Genomic DNA, 19597 nt, shown 5'->3' with positions numbered 1-19597 from the left:
TTTCCTGGGGCTGAATTTGGTTCGATTCTTCAACATTAAATATAGGAAAATATAAATAGACAATTATACGAATGCAAATGGTATTTATAAATAATCAAATACAGCGGAACCTAAGTAATCAATTACCTGAATGCTGTGAAACCTGACTATCTTGGGAATGTAGTTGGCTCGGTCCTTTAACGCGCCGTTGGTAGGTCCTTCCTGTGGTGTACCATGACCGTGTTGAACTCGGTCAATATTCGAAGCATTCTTTCGACGTTTATAGTATTCACGATACCGTTGCCGTTCAACAAATCATTGTTCATCAGTCATTCGTCGTCTTCTCTCTCGCTGACGCAGATGTTCACGTTCTCTATGCGCGGAAAGTTGTTCTTCAGCCATGTTTTGTCGACAGTTTTTTTGCCCCAGTCTTTGTCGCTCTCGACGATCATTAATCGTGTTAAGTACCAAAGAGTTTTCTTGGGCAGAGTTATCCATATATTCGGAGCACAACTGAATTCAACTGTGTCCAGAATAACACGCCCAACAATTCTGAAACAGTTTCTTCTGTTTGTGCTGCAAAATGGGTGAGAATGCGAGAACAATGTCTCGAGACACAGAGAAGTGAAAAAAGTACGTTTATATGATGCGGAAACAGAGAAAAGAGAGCAGATAAGTAGGATAAGGAAGCAGGAAAAAGGAGACAAATGCATGAGATAAGATTACAAACTGCAAAAACTAAGTTTGGTTGGTTCAATCTAATCGTGAATGGAATAACAGTCTTGACGATATTTGATTGAATGCTACAAACCGATAATAATGAGTCATTAGTCGAACGCACCAATTTGACAAAGGTAGTTCAGGATATTTTCATGTCTAGTTTGCCCTTTCATAGGTTTTTTTCAAATATGACTTATAATAGAACTTGTACATAACAATCATATAATAGAAAGAATGTAAAACCAAAAGATTAAAGAATTTATTAGTCAATGATATATCTGGTGGGGCGAAACAAAACTCCTCGACTATAATCCAATAGCTACAACCATTGTGGCATGAGTGCCTAGGCGTTTGTGGGCAGTTCACCGCTCTTCAATGGTGTTTTTATGTGTGCCCAATTCTATTCCTAGGTGTACTGACACAAACAAACAAACAAACACTTGCCTGCGAATGCAGTGACTAAACCTTTAACCTCTGAAGTCCATTTAAAGCCGCGAATCGCCTCATGAACCCAGCATAGTTCCTCACCCAAAGCTCCTGTCCTATTTTCCGTGAAAAAACTGTTCATCATACCCCAGATTTTTTCTAATAAAGACTTAGGCGAAGAGCTTGAGAAGAGAGAATGAGGGAGACGAAGAGAGAGACGAGAGCAGAGATAGAAAATTCGAGAGTCTGGGAGAAAATACCATTAGACAGGAAAAAAACTAAAATACCCCTGTGACGTAGGTGAAAAAACTATTCATTATACCCTAGATTTTTCTAATATAGTAAGATATGTGGGTCTTGTAATGGAAAAATGAGAGATGTATTTTGAATGAAGTTATAGTAATTTTCTATAGGAGCACTTGGTGAAAATAACTTGGGTTAACCAATATTATCCCCCTACTAGATGAGCCAATTAAGATTTCCCCCCTACTAGGTGGGAAATTAAGGTCTCCTCTCTAAATACACACAAAAAAAAAAATCAAATTGGGTTGACCAATTTTTTTTTGTCTGTATTTAGGGAGGAGACCCTAATTTCCCATCTAGTGGGGGGGTCCTAATTGGCTCATCTAGTAGGAGAGTAACACTAGTTCACCCAAATAACTTTTATCGATATCTTTGATTGATTCCATAGAGTGGCCTGGCGAGTTCTAGTAACACAACTCTTATCCATTTGGTGGAAAGTTCTTGGTTACCTTTTAAAAGTTGAGGCCTCTTAAAAGTTTGTGTTTGTGTTTACTTCCTAGACACTACACCATTCAAAATGGTGTCAGTTATAAAGCTGTGCAATTCATTTAAAGGTACACACCAAAACCAACAAACACAACACATGTACATGCGCATGACCTTTACCAAAAAAAAAAACACAAAAAATGTACATAAGTTCTTCCGAGAGATTCAGAGGTACAAACCCAAACAAACAAACACAGCCATATATGTACAGAAGTTCTTCTGATACTGAGGGTATGCAATTCATTCAGAGGAACAAACCAAAACGAACACACATTAATGCACGTGTGCACAAGCTCCTCTAATTGAGACAGTGAGGGGTCTGACTCTTTGAGGGTGTGCAATTCGTTCAGAGATACACCAAAACACACACACACATTGCGTATGTACAGTACTCAAGTTCTAGTCAGGGTCTCAGGGATCGAGGGTATGCAATTGCACCCCCTGACCATTCCATCCGCCCCTAATCCCAGGTCTGGAAATGTTGAATCAGATTAAGAAGGTCCATGTGTTCTTGATCAAGGCATTGAAAAACGGGATTCTAGCTTGTACCATAGCCATTTAATGGTTCAACTAAAAGAAATTCTAAACATTTTAACGATAACTTCAATCGATTTTACACTTTTACTAGAGTTCCTTGTCTCTTAACTTGTCACTTTCCAAGTCAGATGTCTCTGAACTAGTCCCTCTCTGTGAAACATAATGGGTTTAAGTCCCATGTCTTTGGACTTCAAATTGGTTTAATCTCTTGATACACCACTAATTTGAGGTATCAATACATGTCATATCTGGTAAGTCCTGTTTAATTGATCTAAAGCAAAATACATAATAAATGAGTTAAGTTTTATTTTCTATTTATTTGTTCTTATTTATTTACTTATTTTATTTTATAAAATGAAGATTTAAGTTTGATTGAAGTGTTACACTTCTTTTGAATTGTGATTCAATTGATGTGAAATGAACAAATGGTAAGAACCTAGCCTAAGAAATATTAGTATACCTTGGCATTATGTAATGTCGTAATGAACTCCCACAAATTCACAATCTCACCACTTAGTGTGATCGAACTTTAAAATATAAAGAAAAGGGTACCTCGACCATATATCTCATTTGCGGAGGACCAAATGACGCTCTTCTGAATTCAAACTAAATCCACAAAATTAGCATGCATTTAGAGGAACTCGAACCTACTGATTTCCATGAAAGGAAATGGATAAGTTGTAAATTGCTTTATTCCAGCCATTGATGGAAGACTTCATCAATGGGTAAAGGAGGATGGATACACCTATAAATAAAAAGAGCAAAAATTCCCATGAGAATTTTACTATGTGAATCAAACACGCCATAAATTTAGTGAAAAGTTTGTGGCAGTGTAGTATATCAATGTACTATCAAAAAACAATTTTACTGAACAAAATGGTAACCACAAGACTTTTTATTAATTTGGTTGATAGTTTAACCTAGGTGGACTTTTGTATTAGTTAGCCAAGCATACAATCTAAGGCAGCACTTGATTGAAAGAGATCTGAATCCCAGTACAACTGGCTTATGGCTCACGGCAGCCCTAATATCCAATTCCAATCTGAATCAAACTGTTAATATTTATGAAAAGTCATGTTTCTTATTAAGGGCTTCTGAGATCTGAGCAACTTTAATTCATTCAAGCCAGACTGGGGGTTCAGGACATTCATAACTCAAGAATGGATTGTATCCAAAGTCCAAAACTGCTTGTGCTCTAGCTGGTAGCTATACATCTGATCTAACGACATGATATTTGGGCTAAGGCTTGGGTCCATTAGTCTTTATTGCACTAATAGAACTTGTGTTCAGAATGAAGGTAACAATTGTGCCTTTGCTCTCGCTTATCATATACTATCCAATTAGAACTGTTGGTTACAGTATCTTTTAATATTTTGAAAGCAACATTGTAATCTTTAATATGATTCAAAACTTCTGTTTCTTCTCTTAATAAAGACTATTAAGTAAGTTAATACAAGTTGACCTGTCGAGCTATATTGAAGGCTTGGTTGAGTACATTCAATCTCAAGACATAGGATCCCATATTCCCATCCAAACCCAAACCAAAAAGCCTCCCCACTTGCAAACCTTAACACATCGAGTCGAGCTACATGGTTTGCAATTGGGACAGGCTTCAGGACTAAAGACTCGACCAATGTCCAAACCAACAATGAGGACAGTACCAAAACGGCAATGGCTACACCGGACTAGACCGATGCAGCCATGCCGGAACGACGAAGTTTGGGCTGGGCTTGGTTTTTATTTTTTAAATATGGAGAATGTAACTTGTATATGCCAACTAGTTTAAAGGCTCTAATTTCGGTAAGCGTACAAAGTTATGTGATGGTGACCAATTTTTTGCCATCCAAAAGTCTTGCATATATATTTTTCCAAAACTCACTTTGCTGCTTAGACATCGAATGAATTTTTCTTTTTTTCTTCTTACTCATGTTTTAACCTTTCCTTGTCTACAACTCCTTAACAATTCCAACCTCCTTTCTCCATAAACACACTTCCCTACATGGTAATAATCTCACCACTCTCTATAACACTATATCTCTTCATGTTTGTTTCCTCTCCACATACACTTTGTGTTTTGTTTGTACTTGTTTTATGATCCAAAGTGTACCAATAAACATTGATCGGTACATAGCTGTTAATACCCATTTGTCAAGTATCGTTATTCAACATTGCTTTTAATGCTTATAACTTTTTTTATCAAGGTTGTTATATCTATGTTTATGCATGTCTTGTTTGTATGTCTCTTACAATTTTAATGTACTTTTTCTTACTGTTTGAATCTGTGTATAGTGTTGTACATAAGTTAAATCTGTTTGGGAATTAGTTATCATCATTACCATCTGTTCTTTGTTGATGCTTGAGATGGTTTCTTTGTTTGGAATGTTGTTTCGTTGTGGTGAGGTTACGGGGTTGTTTTTGTGTCTGGAGATCAACAAACTTTGATGGGTTTCGTTTACTTTCTTGCAACTTTATGTACTTGTGTCGGGTATGTAGCTTGTTTTTTGGATTTGGGTATGCGGGGAACTTTGGTTATTCCTTTGGGGTTTTAAGATGGGTCGGGGGTTGTAACTTTTCTGTTGTTTGTTTTTCGACTGTGTATAGTTTATCGAAATCCGTCTAAGGTGTATTTGTAGTGAGTGTTTAGTTTGCAGCTTTGGGCGTTCATTCTGGTGATTATGTATGGAAATATGATCGGATTTTCTTGTTAACATACTGCTCAACTTGAATTACATCTTTCGTCTGAGATTTTTTATCAAAGTTATGATTCCAAATTTGAACCTGATATAGTTCAGAGGTAATGTGTGTGTAATTGGACGAAATAAAACTGACTGAAATAGGTGTGATGAAATTACGAAATTCATCTCTGAGTTTTTCAAGTTCGACAAAATAAAACTGACTGAAATTGATGTTAGTTAGAGACGATCTCTTAGTTGTTATTAATGCTGTTAGGGCATGTAGTTTCTCTGTATATCATGCTGTTAATTCTTGTGTAGACTGTAATGTCAATGTCGATACAAACTGTACTAGTGGAAAGCCCTTCAATTCTGCTGCACTATCGAATGTGATAGGCAAACCCGTTTCAATTTTCCATCGCGTCTGTTAATTGTTGAACCAAGTGGATGCTCACTCATTTATCTTTACATTCTTTGTGCTATGTATGGAATGTAGTAGTAAAATTGGTTAAGAAAAAGAGATTACAAATGAGGAGAGTGCTTTCATCTGTTCGTAATATACATTGGGGAGGTTCAAAGACATTGGTTAGACAGGATAACAACTACTAAGAACCGAAAGGAGGTGATACAGCGACACCCTTTTCTTGATTTTCACCAAATTTATACGAGATCTTATCTCTTTCAATGTGGGATTTTGCAGCACTTTGTGTTCACAGCAGACTGTAGGCTGTAAACCTTCTAACCATAGTTATATCTATAACCATGAAACACACTTGTTAATCAGCTTATTTAATAACTCAATGTTTTTTTTAGTTCTAAAATCTTTTCAACTTGGAAATGGTTTCCGCTCAATCATTTGACGCTAGTATGCTTTTAAGATAGTTTTTCATTGTCACCCGCATATTCTCTAGATTTATTCTTTTGAGTTCTTTGATGGCTGAGAACTTGCATTCGTACATGCAGCAAAGGATTGAACTCATTCTAAGTCAATACGTGAAAAACAGAAGGCTCAGTGTATCACCAAGAACAACGATCACCGCACATACTCTCTTCCTTTCTGAATTGAAGTTGCACATACAATCTTTAGTTTCAACTATTTGATGCAGGTAAGTGGTAGCATATTCATCTTGTCCTGTCATCTCAATTTCAAATATTTGATATAACCTTGTGTTCTAGTCATTTACTCATCTTTCGATGCTTGGATTTATAACAGAACTTGGGCAACGATGGAACTGAGTTATTTCATGTCTATGATATCCGCATGTGTTTTGTGCTGGGCTCATACTCTTTAATATCATTTATTTGACAGATGGGTTCAGTCGAAGAGGATCCCTGTGGAGAAAGCATCGTTGAAGATACGTGTGCTACCAAGTTGATTACTCCAGATTCCCCTGATATACATGATAAATTTGGAGAGCCGCAGGTGCTTCCTCGTGTTGGAGATCTATACCAAGTTGACATTCCACCACAATTAACAGAATCTGACCGTCTTCAGCTCTTAAAGACCCCATTATATCAAGAGTTTAGTGTTGACATTGGTCACTCTTTCCTACTGGGATTGCCCATCCCAGTTATGTGGATCCAAAATGGATTTGATAGAACGAAAGTTGAACCGCTTGACGTTCTTGGAGCTGTAGAGCTTGCAGAGAAGAGAAATGGGCCGATAGAATCTGAAAACAACAAAGTTATAAACACAGATACATACAGTGGAGATTTGAAACTGAAAGTTGAACCTCTGAATTTTGCATCAGATATTAGGAGAGAATTAGGAGGTCCATCAAGGTGTGCGGTAACAGGCATTGAGAACAAGCCTGGCTTAACTTTTTCAGGATGTAACAAATCTAAACTAGATAAGTACAGTGTGCAAGGCTACTCTCTAGCTCCTGGCTCTTCAAGTAGTTCATGGAGTGATTTTGAGCAGGAAGGTTTTCTCCTTGGTCTTTATATATTTGGGAAGAATTTTGTTCAAGCGAAGAAATTTATTGGGAGCAAAGAAATGGGAGATATACTGTCATTTTACTATGGGAATTTTTATAGGTCTGATCGATACCGCAGGTGGTCAGATTGCAGAAAGCCAAGAAGCAGGAGGTGCGTACATGGACAGCGGATTTTTTCAGGATGGAGGCAACAGGAATTGTTATCACGTTTGCTGCCAAATGTGTCTGAGGAATGCAAAAATACGTTGGTAGAGGTAAAATAGTATACTCATGTTTGATGATAAACTTGTCTCTGCCAGATAAACTTGTTGTCCGTGAGTTCAAAAGCATTTGAATCGAATTCAAATTAATCTAAGTTTCACCCCTATTGTCTACTAAAGATGAGCATCCAACTTAAAACCAATTGGTGACAAGTGGAGAAGTCCAGAAACTTATATATTTCAATGCAAGACTTAACATGTCCCATATAGGACTAAACATCTCAACATGCTCCCCCCCCTCTCACATGTGGCATTACTTGAGCCTAACACGTGGGCAAACATACTTCGGTTATGCGGAGTAAACAACATGCCGTTTGGGCTAAACACAATAGCCCACTCCAATACCATACTGAAGATGAGCATCCAACTTAAAACCAATTGGTGACAAGTGAAGAGGCCCAGGAATTTATATATTTCAATGCAAGGCTTAACATGTCCCATGTGGGACTACACATCTCAACATTGTCCTCCAATGTCCTAGATGTATTACTGCATTGTGATGATATTTACCTACGCCGTTGGATTTTATGAAAATTGTTTGTATGATGTTAGGATTATTCAATAATTTCATTATAAGAAAAAGTTGTCTGAGAGATTTTGAGATTTGAAACTACTAGGTAATGATATAGCCAGAAAAAATTAGCTCGGGGTGTTATTGGTCTGAAACATCACATGTTTTGGATTTGTTATTCGACAATATTTGTATTTGGAATGGATGGGACCTTAGTCATGTTGTTTCGTCCTAATTAGTTTTCATGGTTCAAATATCAGTATTGGTAGGCAAGAGTTTAACAACCCTAGATGAAAACCAGAAGAGGGTAAAAGTAAACCACAGTCAAAAGTTGCATATTAGATCATCATTAATGAAGGAACATGCTTGATGGGTTGATATGGGAGAAACGTTCGACTTCTCTAAAGCTCGGGCTTTGTAGCAACTGCCTTCAAGATGGTATTCTAGAGGTTGTTCGTAGGAGGTCATGGATATTTAGTCTTCTAGTACTTTTTTTTATTTTTTATTAGCAAGCCTGTTTTAAATGAGATCAGTAACTCTTTGATGCTAGCGGGGTTTGAGCCCCAGACCTCTGGTATCATTACCCAAAGGTTTTACTGACTTTGCTAGTCGGCACCTGCAGTCTTCTAGTACTATTTAATACTACGGGTGGCTGTCCACCTTGTTTTGATTATCAATGGTATTATAGTGGCTTGTTCCTAGGGGTCACAGGCTTTTATTGTCTTGTTATAAGTTGTTGGGGTGATTGTCTTCCAAACTTACCTTTTCAGTTGAGCTACTGATAACCTAAAAGAGGTGGGAGGATGTGCTGGGTTGATACTTGTCCTTTGTGCATTTGTGACAAGAAATCTGTTAGTCATGTCTTGATGCACTATGCATATTCTCGTGATATTTTAAACTAGTTATTCATTATATTAAATAGTTTGGATGGTCCATTTTCTTTTACTCAAGATATACCTGAATTTGTCCTCAATTTCTACCATTTTTATATTAGCTTTCACTGTCTAGCTTACAATAACTATAATGAATTGCAACATAACAGATCCTTGCCAAAGTTTGCAGAAATAGTAGCACCTTTCCATCAGTCAATCTCTTGGAGTTGAAAGTTTTTTCTAGATTAAGTTAATTTTAATGATTTTCTTTATTTATGTGAATGTTGAGATTCATATCTGTCAGGCTGGATTATATATACTTATGCATGTCAGTGACTTTGTTCACTAATGATGTGTCTCCCGCGGCAGGTTTCCCGGAGATTTGCAGAGGGGAAAATTTCTCTAGAAGAATACATCTCAGCTTTAAAGTTAAATGTTGGCATGAAACTTCTGATAGACGCTGTTGGGATTGGTAAGGGAAAGAAGGACCTCACCCGTATCGTTACGGAACCTGTAAAGGCCAATCAAATTATCCATACCCGTCTTGAAATACCGGTTGGCAAGGCATGTTCCTCTCTTGCAACTGTTGACATCATCAAGTTTCTAACAGGACATTTCCGGTTAAGCAAAGCCAGGTCTAACGATCTCTTTTGGGAAGCTGTTTGGCCACGTTTGCTCGCAAAAGGGTGGCACTCTGAGCAGCCTAGGAATCGGGGTTACAATGGTTCTAAGCATTCTTTGGTGTTTCTCATTCCTGGCGTGAAGAAGTTTTCTAGAAGGAGACTAGTTAAAGGAAGCCAATATTTTGATTCGGTAAGTGATGTTTTGAACAAAGTTGCATCTGAACCAAGCCTTGTTGAGCTTGACATTGAAGAACACAGAAGCAGCTCTCGCGATGAAGATGAATCTGGCACAAAGGTGGGAATGGACCAAGATAGCCATTTCAATCATCAACGACGTCGTTTTCTTCAACCACGAGTTTCTGATACCAATCCGGACCTCATGAAGTTTACTGTCGTGGATACCAGTTTAGTCCAAGGAGAAGAACCATTCTCAGTCAGAAGGCTGAGAAGCTTACCTGTCGACACTACTAAAGTTTCAACCCAAAGAATCTCAAGAAAGAATGATAGAGCTAACTTTAAAGAGCCGGGGAACAAGTTGAAGTCTAATGATATTCGGTCAAATGACAAAGAGAATACTAATACATCCAGTGCGTCAAAGCTCATTTCTGATCAAGTAGTATCAGGTTGTCGAGTAAGTGATTTGAAGCAGGGAATTCCCATTGATGGCTCAGAACCCACCATTGTACTGATGGCCTGCCACAATGATAATAATAGCAGTAAGCCTGATAAGAATCCAGACAAGATTATGAAGGTTCAGTCAATCCGTATAAATGGCCCAAAACAACCCAATGTACCGATGGACAGCCCAAAGGATGGTGATACTAGTATGCCTGGCAGGAACCCGGGAATGATTAAGTGTCAATTTAGCCGTAGACGAAAGCATGGACAATCAAACAGTATAGCCCCTGTTACGAAACGGAGGAGACTAACTGCTTGTAGTCGTGAAGATGCAACCCACAGCGAAAAAGCAATTTGTGTTGACCACAAAATGAGAGAAAAAGAGCTCCTTTGCCAAATGGGTTCAAGTGATGGTGATAACACATGTTCTGAAGTTGGTTCATATTGTGACAAGGGTTTCACCAATTTCTCAGCTAAAGATAGCCCCGGTGACACTACTGAGCTTGGTAGCAACTGCTTCAGCACTGAAGCATCTCACGAGACAAACCCTCCTAGGAGTTTGATCGACCTTAATCTACTACCCCATGTCTCACCAGATTTTGAAAGCTGTGAAACATCAGCCACAAAGATGGAAAATAAGGAAGATCATCCGGGTACAATTGGTTTGTCCTTTCCATCAGAAGCAAACCACCAGCTAGAGGATTCACAAGTCTTGAAAACCCCTAGTCGTGTCTCTACTGCAGAGCAGCAGCTTGGCACAATCTCCCGAAGGCAGAGCACTAGAAACCGGCCATTGACCACAAAAGCATTGGAAGCTCTTGAGTGTGGGTTCTTAACCTCAAAAGGCAAGTGGAGAAGCATGGAGCCCACGTATGAAGAGAACTTAATACCTAAGACTTCCCGGAGAGCCAGAGGTAAGGTCAATAGCTCAACAAACTTTGATAATGTCACTAATGTGACTCTGGATTCCATAGAGCAACAAGGGCTGGAGGAAGAATGTAGTACCGACACCAATAAGGTGAATGTACCACAGGTTCTGACTGGAAAAGTTTCATGAGTTGGGTCCAAAACCTGTATCCAATCTAGAACTATTGCCCGGTAAGTAGCCAATCTTCCAATCTGGAAAAATACCGGTGTAGGAAAAATACCGGTGTAGACGTTTTTCCACTTGAAGATTGTTGGTATGGCAATGCGAGTGGTTCTTAGATTATCTGGAGAGAGGTCATGTCACCGTGCATGTGCCATGAAAGTGCTCCTACATTTACATGTAGGTTGTTGGCTTCTCTCTTTTTTGTATACATTTGTGACACACTGTTCAGAGCATGACAATCTGCTTCAAACGTTCAGGATGGTGTCTTGCTTGCTTGTGATACACAGTAATGTTGAGAACAGGTCATCGTATACTGTTACTTTGTTATGGGCTATAGAGTATAGACATAAGAAGCAACACACTGAAGGTTGTGAAAAATAATAACAAAATAACTTAAGCAAGGGAAGTTTTGCCCGTAGTTATACTTCCTAGGTAAGGATGTGAAGCAACATAACTTTTTCTTTTTTTAAATTCGATTAGAATATTAGAATAGTTGTTCAGGTCCGTTTGTTCGTTGACTTAAAAAGGGTTCTGACCACATATCGAATCTTAACCCCAATTAAGAGAGTTTTTTGTGATTACATTTCATTATTCTGCAACTGTATTATATTTCTCATTATTTTCTGTACAGTTCCTCTCAACTTTATTGTACTTTTGGAGTTAATATTTTCAAATACTTTGGAACACCAGAAAGAAGCATTAGCAGCTTGAGTTTATATCTCGATAGCTTAGAGTCAATACTTTTCACAAGGTAGCCTTAGAACTATTTTACCATAAAAGTGCATGATGGAATATAACTTCAGCATGCCATTGGCAAAAGAGAAAAAAATATAATAAGAATAAATTTAATGTTAACTTGCTGAATCCAAAAGCCTCTCATGCATCTAAGAAGATTTGTCCTGTTTATGCAGTTCTAAATTTGAAGGTGAAACCCGATGTGTTGCATTTGTGAATTGCTTTCTTACTTGTGTTGATATTGCCGTATTGGTAAATTGTACCTTAGAAGGATTCACAAGTGAGGAGTGACTAAGTTATTTGAAAACAGTTTCTTGTTTGCACTTGGTGTTATTTTTTTAATAGTAAATGTGATCAAACTTACACAGCCTCCACTTTTGGCAGGTGATCTATAGCTGAAGTGGCATTTACTGGAAGAAAATGCATTACGAATTTTGAACTTGACTGGAATAAATAAGGGAGTGGTCATCGTTTTCATACTTTAAATGTTTGAACATCTTTGGAAATACAACTGCGGATTAATTGTTGCTTCAGATAACTAGTAGGACAGGAAGACTCTATTTGTGGGGTTGTCTCGTTTTTCCTTTTTGTCCATATATTCAAATTGAGATCATTCACTAGTAGTATTAGAAAATGACGTGGCGAGAGAATAGGTAACTAAAACGAGAAAAATATATCATTCTCTCTCCTTTTAGTAATCTCTATCTTTCTTCAGCCAAATCGTTGGTGTTTTTATGTTAAATTGGGGGTTTGATCCAGAAGAGCTACAACTACTATTTATTGGTGTTAAAATTGGTTTTCCATAAATTACTTGAACAGATTGAACCCCAAATCAAATTCTCTAATAATGGTTTTTGTTTTCACTACTCAACAATGTTGCTTTAAACCGATGTTTGGATGAATCAAGTCCAATTTCAGAAATGGGTTTTCGTATATTTGGCATTTTTCATTGATCAATAAAATTTTGGGTAATTTCCCAATTAGTAACGCATAATGTCAATCTGTTCCCAAGTAGTAACCACTCTTCAATTTTGACTTTTCAACCTCACTTTTGACACTTTTGCCTTTCTCCTTAATTTCAAACAATGCCCACGTGGACATGCAACACTCTCTCTCTACTACAACACTCTCTCTCCTTATTTGAAGTGATTTGATGGGTGTGTGGATAGATACCACAGATTATCTTAGAGATGAAGAGATGCAAATGAACGGTCACGAACGCATCTGCGGTTTAAAAGCCTCAAGATTCGTAAACATTAAGATGGACGGTTATTGACATTAACACTGTTCATATACTATTTTTATTATAAAAAAATTATTTTTAATAAGAAAAATGTAGAAATAATAAGATTCTTGTAAAAATAACAAGAATAATGATAAAAAACATGAATAATGGATAAGATTTTTGTAAAAATAACAAGATAAAAATCATGAATTAAACCAACCCATGTATTAAACCCTTAAAACTAAGCAAAATCTACACAGCATTCATAGAACATGTTCTGGTTCTACAACTATCATCAAAAAAAATTGCAAAAGCACCAAAAACTAAGACAAAATATAAACCCCAACATAAAAACTGAACAGAACATAACAATAGAACATAACAACCCTTAATCTTCATCGTCTTCATCATCTTCATCTTCCTCCTCGTCTTCATCATCGCCATCATCCCCAGAACTGGAACTATCATCATCATGTTGGTCTTCCCACATGTAATCAGTAGGGTCTTCAACAAAATAAGGATCATGCATCTCTTCTTCTTCATCGCTTCTTCTTCTTCATCAGTAGTCATCGTTAGAATAACTATCCCACATTTTCTCGTGCTTTCGTCACTTGAGTAATCGCTGGTTTCACCGCTTGAACATCCGGGAAGAGGCATGTTGATAACTTTGGTAGATTTAACTTTGGTAGATTGTTGCTTTGGTAGATTGTTGCTAATGTAAAAGAATATTAGAATGTGAGAGAGATCAAATTTTAGATGACTATTTCAAAGATAAATGTTTGCGGAAACGAGGCGTTGTAATTATGTGGGGTGGTTAGTTTTCTTTTCACCTTACCGTAAATGGTCATCATGACACACACAAAACAATGAAGGGACAGCAAGACCAAAATTAATTTAGAAAATGAAGTGAATTTTGACCCTTTGTCAAACCCAATGTAATTCGTTTGTTGCCATATTAGAGGACATGCAAGTATGCAACTTCGACTAAATTACCCGAAATTAACCCATAAATGGACCCTAAATGGATTGAATGAATAATTTGGGTACCCATAAATAATTATCAATGTACAAGAAAGTTATTGATAGTCTTAAGGCCACAATATAGTTATTCATTGACGTATCGAATATGAATATCATTATTTTGGGGAAATTTGAGGATTGACATGTGTCCCCAATTTAAAGGCAATCAAACCTTTTTTTTTTTTTCAAATACCCATGTTTATTTCATGATATCTAGTGGCAAGCATGCTTCGCATGTTAAAAAGCTTCATGTAGAATGTTAATCTTTATAATCGAATTTACTGAATTTTTTTAACCTTATTAGAATTAATTATTTAGACAATGTATAGTAAAGTTGCTGATAGTTCTAGGGTAGGAATATGTTTGTTCATTTGATAGAGGAATCAACATGGACATCAGTATTTTGGCGGGAAATGAAGTTGGGTACCCAATGAAGTCTGACACGTGGAGGGAAATTGTCACACTCCGAATTTCGACAGAATTCGGAAAAACATTATTTGTTTCCGACTCTTCGATCTCCGAGGTGTGACGCACTCTCAACTTCCAAAAACCCATAAACAGTTTAAATATGCGGATAATTAAAAACCAATAAAAATTTTAACTTAAACAAAAGTCTTCTTCATTACAAAATTTACAAATGAAAATACAAATAACTTTGTCTCGACTGAAACTCTATATCACCTCGAGGGAAAACAAAACAAATCCTGATATGCAACGCTAACGCAAACCCCAAGCAGCAACCACTCTTCTTCAACACTAAACCTGTCAAAACTTATCAACTATGTTCATTGAATGAACACACCCGATAAGCAAACATGCAAATCGGGTTAGCATTATAAAAATGCTGGTGTGAGTAGCTGACACTCTCTCTTTTTGCGTATGTAGATGGTATATGGTCGTTGAACAAAAGAGAAGCGTATCAAAACCTAACTATCCCTCAATAAATAAAGGATGAGTAGGGTATCGTTCCACTTTTAAGTGTATGTTATGTGAAGAACAGGACTGGAAAGGGGGTTTGAGGGATTAAAAACTAATATTGTAGAGATTGTAGATTCTAATGCTAAACTAAGCTAAACTAACTAAACTATTGAGAATTTATAAGAGAGGGAATTCAAGAGATTAGAATCCACCAATACTTTTAATCTATGATCTTCTGCTTCATGGTTGTTCTTACAAGTAGACTACAATTAGGCAATCGAGCGAGTGCCGATGCCCTTTTGGACGAAACATCGTTAAGAATTAACTCTACTTAAGGTTGTTCCTATGTTTATGCTATTAATATCTTCTTTCCTTTTATGTAAGCTCGGGCAGCCATTCAATGTATTACCAAGAGCAACATCAAGGAGTACTTCCTAATAGGGCGACCATTCAATGAATCACCACTTAAGGCAAACACAAAGAATACTTCCCCTAGGCAGCCACTCCCTGAGCTACCCCTTCTAAGGCAACACAAAGAATACTTCCCTAACTCTAAAGAATTACACTACTAGAAGAAAAGTAAAGAACACTAGCATGATATTAATATTGCAAAACATAAACCCTATTCTATACTTCCATCCCCTGGTGTGGGCAATGGAACTAATAACTACAAACATAAAGAACTAACCCGATTGAAGAACACCATGAACCGAAAGAATCATTAAACTTTAAGTATCGGCTTCATCTTCTCCCTTGAAGGAGAAGATTAGCCTTCCATATAGAAGGAAGAACACAAAGAACGAGAAGAAGAAGAGTTGAAGAACATAAGACTAGAAAGACTAATTTATTAAGACTCAATAGTTAAAACCGATCTTTTATTATTAATCTCTCTCTCTCTCAAGTTCGAGACAAGAATATAAGTGAATTGGCAAATTACATGAGGCACTTAGGTCCTCTATTTATAGGGTTACAATGAGCTCTAGAAGCATTCCAAACCGTCATTTGTTTCCTAATACAAATAGGTTTCTTTTCGAGAGTCCAACTTCATGTCCAAAACCGAGAAGGAATTGGCTACATTGTCGATTCATGCGCCTAGACGCATTATCCATGCCTCGGACTCAATCAATGCGTCGACCCCGGACTCAATCAATGCGGGCCGATCGCCGATCCATCGTCCCCGCACGATAAGCCGATTTTCTCTCTTACCTCGCTTCTATCCTTCTATCCTCTTTTTATGGCTTTGGTCCAAGCAACGAATCCTTTGGCCTTGGGCTTCCAAATAGACTTTAATATAGGTCCAAGTCGCACCTTTAACAGCTCCAATTCCTTGGCCTTCTCCATGATTGTCCACGGCCTCCCATGTGATCCTTAATGCTCCGAATTGCTTCGCTTTTACCCCATTTTCTAATATTCTACAAAAAACTCTCTTTTTCACCTGTAGAGTCTTAAAACACAACTTATAAACACTATTAGTCTACTAAGATGGCTAAACAAGAGGCATAATCGAGGGTTAAATAGCACTTTTTGAGCACTTATCACAACTCCCAACTAGCCTTTTGCTAGTCTCTTAGCAAATAAGATAAAAAATAGATAAGTGATCAAAATCACATCCTAATAACAAAAATAAAAAATCCTAACTCATTTTCAAGAGGCATCGCGATTGCATTTACCATATGCAACAAGGCTTTAAACCTTTAAGTTCCCCAAAAGGACGAAGTTATAGTCTCGTGAGGGTTTTCAAAGTGATATACCCACAAAATCAATCAATAGCATGTTCAAGAATGATAGTATTTTTCGTGAGAGAGAAATTCCTTACCCACTTTGTGCTTACTCCAATAGACAATCTCCATTGCTAATTACATTGCTTGCAAAGACTCATAGATTATGATGAGAGATAGTAAAATTGACAAAAATTCTCAATCAAGGCTTATGTGTGTACTTAGTCAATTTTCTATACTCTCCTATCCAAGAAACGGAATCCCTAGTTTACCATAGGTAGATAATCTTGACTTTCAATCCTCACCGGTCATACTCTAAAAAGAATCTCTCGAAGATGGTCTACTATTTTACCTCATGTATGTGGGGAAAAGAATAATGCATACTGAACATCCCACATACTACCTTGAAAGACAGACTTCAATAAAAGTAGTCTCATGGAAAGAATGTCAATCACATATGAAGTGTCGGTCCTTCACTTTAGCATCCTCTCACCTATTCTAGACTTCGTACCATACTTGTAGTGATAAGTCATGGGTTGTAACTTGGCTTGGGTATTGGTTTATGAAGGAAAGGTAAAAAGGATTCTAAGGTTGTTTCAAAACACTAAGGGTTTTGCTTATTTCTTTGGAAGATTTCTTCAAATTCTCAGTATTGCAGAAAAATTCTTCCTTTGTCTTAGCTTTTCCATCCATTCTTTTTTTTCCTTTTTTTTTTTTTTTTTTTTTTAAGCTCGGTGGTATATCCTTGATTAGTAATCGATATGCTCGTTTTCCACTAGCTTCTTTCACTTGAACAAAATGATGGACTTCATTGTATCTCTCCTCGATATTTCCTTGTAATCTTCCTTTTGTGGTCTTTCTTCCTCCTTGTGCCCCTCGTATTCTCGAAAACATATGGGTATGGCTGATAAAGATTTTGGCTATACTCCTTGTCCGAGTTGGGTGATGGGTCAAGGGTTTTATGAAAGAAAATGGCTTATTGTAAGGCTCAAAAGGGTTTAACATGATGGTCCTACTAGGTGGGATAAAGGCTGAATGGGTTCACTACTTGACTTATCAAGATGATACTACTCGCTTCGAATAGACTACAAGACCTAATGGCTATCTCCCCAGTTGATGTCACTTCGATTAACCAAATCAACGAATAATGAGACTATATTACAACGACATAAAGAACTGAAAGATGATGAGTCACTAAGACTGGATTTTTCGTAAGAACTCTCCAAAGAATGAGTATAAAGCTCAAGTCTCACGGGCTAAGTCTAAAAAAATTCTACTTCCAGTTTACTAGGGGTTTAAATCTCTTCTAGCAAAAGTACACAAACCCACTAAGTATTATGGTGGTGCCTTGATAAAGAATTCTATCAATAAGAACTATGTCCGAGCATAATAAATAGTCTAAGCGGTAATGAAATCAATAATATCAACTATCTATCAAATTCAACACTAAGCAGTATAGAATATATATCCCAGACTCATCATTAAAATTCATTTTTCTCATGCTACTGATATAAAAACAAAAATGTTTTTGTTTTTGAAAACTAATTTTTGAAATTCGTTTCTCAAGTACACCCTCCCCCTACTTATGCATGCATTGACCTCAATGTATAAAGAAGTAAATGAAGTGGATGAGAAAAAGGTAGGATATTACCATTGATGCCGAATATCAATATTTGATCTTTCTCTGTCATATAAAGGTTAAGCTTACAAAATAGAGAAAATCAAATATCATTAGTTCAAGAAACAAAACAAATACAGGATTATTAAAGTAACTAATCCTACTGAGCAAACCGTGCTCAAAACTACTCGCGGTGGGCCTCGACGCGTTCACGCCCTCCTCTATCGCCGCTTCTCTCTCCTCTCGGTTGACTCTCCAAAATGACTACCCGCTCTTTAATCTCGCCAACACTACTAGCCAGGGTATCTATCGACCTCGTCGATCCGAAAGTGTATGTGTGGTCTTTGCTTCGTAGTCCTCGATGTTCAAACAACGCCGGTGCATTCCCCTCAGATATGTATCATAGCAGCCCTCATGTTTTGATCCTCTATAGCTTGATAGGGTGCTATGTTTCCAAAATCATACTCAGTAGGGTGTGGTGCAGCTACAGGGTACGTCGGCTGTCCCATCACATCTAAGTACTTTCGGAGCTCCATTCTCCTCAAGGTCCTTGTAGCCAAAATACTCTTAGGATCATAGCTCTCGAGTCTCATCCGAGCAGCTGATCTAAATCCTAAGCCTTCCATGATTTTTGTGGCTATGACCGGGAGTGCTATCTTAGAATGCTCTACCTTCTTTGTCTTCATATTCCCCAGCCTTCGAAGAATAAATCTACACATACAGATTCTAACGTCCCTAGTCATCAACATCCAAAGCAAGTGTAGACCGGGCTGGTATAAAGTGTTCTCACTCACCGTGCCTACTACGTTGTGACAAAGCCATTTGTATGCGAGCTGCTGGTTCTTCTGCAGAGACTTGGTCTTTGTCTGGCCTGCTTGATTAACCTCTCAGATGTGGGCCAAGACGCCCATGGTAATCCTTCAATCCTCCCAAAGATAGGTGTCTCATCCCCTCGTGACATCGAATCGGGTGAACTCCCCGAGCATCTCCCTCGTCAACTTAAACTCGCGTGTCTCAAATTTCAACACAAGCTCACTCGCCTCTCGTATGAAATGGTCTATAGCAACCGAAAAACTGTCTAACTAGACCCTCATCATACGAAGTCACTCGTCATACAAAAACACATCCCAACTCAACGCGTTGATATGGCATTTCAAAGTGTGTCGAGACCTCTCTCTCGAACAAATTCCCAAACTTCAACTCGATGTATCTCTTTTAAGACTTCCATAATAATCAAACAAAGGAAAACAAATAACGACAACCAAAAAGGCTTAAACTCAGAATTACCGCTCACTGGTCGAAATGATGCGTCTGGACGCAACTTTCAGT

The 19597-nt window shown here is 37.6% G+C and overlaps 1 protein-coding gene across 3 annotated transcripts; it reads left to right on the top strand.

Annotated features, from left to right (window-relative positions):
* Positions 1–4313: 4313 nt before the first annotated feature.
* On the top strand, positions 4314–12392 carry LOC147517260 (uncharacterized). Of its 3 annotated transcripts, none has more exons than XR_015211393.1 (5): positions 4314–4453; positions 6087–6229; positions 6433–7314; positions 9073–11211; positions 12154–12392. XR_015211393.1 is itself a non-coding variant. In XM_086589575.1 (5 exons), exons 2-5 carry the CDS (start codon positions 6224–6226, stop codon positions 12162–12164), a joined length of 2685 nt encoding a protein of 894 aa, XP_086445701.1. In that variant the 5' UTR covers positions 4314–4453; positions 6087–6223; the 3' UTR covers positions 12165–12392. The 3 variants fall into 3 exon arrangements, 2 of the variants coding, with proteins under 2 accessions (XP_086445701.1, XP_086445700.1); XM_086589575.1 differs by having other exon boundaries at positions 9073–10858; XM_086589574.1 differs by lacking the exon at positions 12154–12392 and having other exon boundaries at positions 9073–11601.
* The last annotated feature ends 7205 nt before the right edge of the window (positions 12393–19597 follow it).

The sequence above is a fragment of the Coptis chinensis genome, chromosome 2 (genome assembly GCF_015680905.1).
Source record: "Coptis chinensis isolate HL-2020 chromosome 2, ASM1568090v1, whole genome shotgun sequence".
NCBI lineage: Eukaryota > Viridiplantae > Streptophyta > Magnoliopsida > Ranunculales > Ranunculaceae > Coptis > Coptis chinensis.
This window is presented reverse-complemented; position numbering and strand designations above follow the sequence as displayed.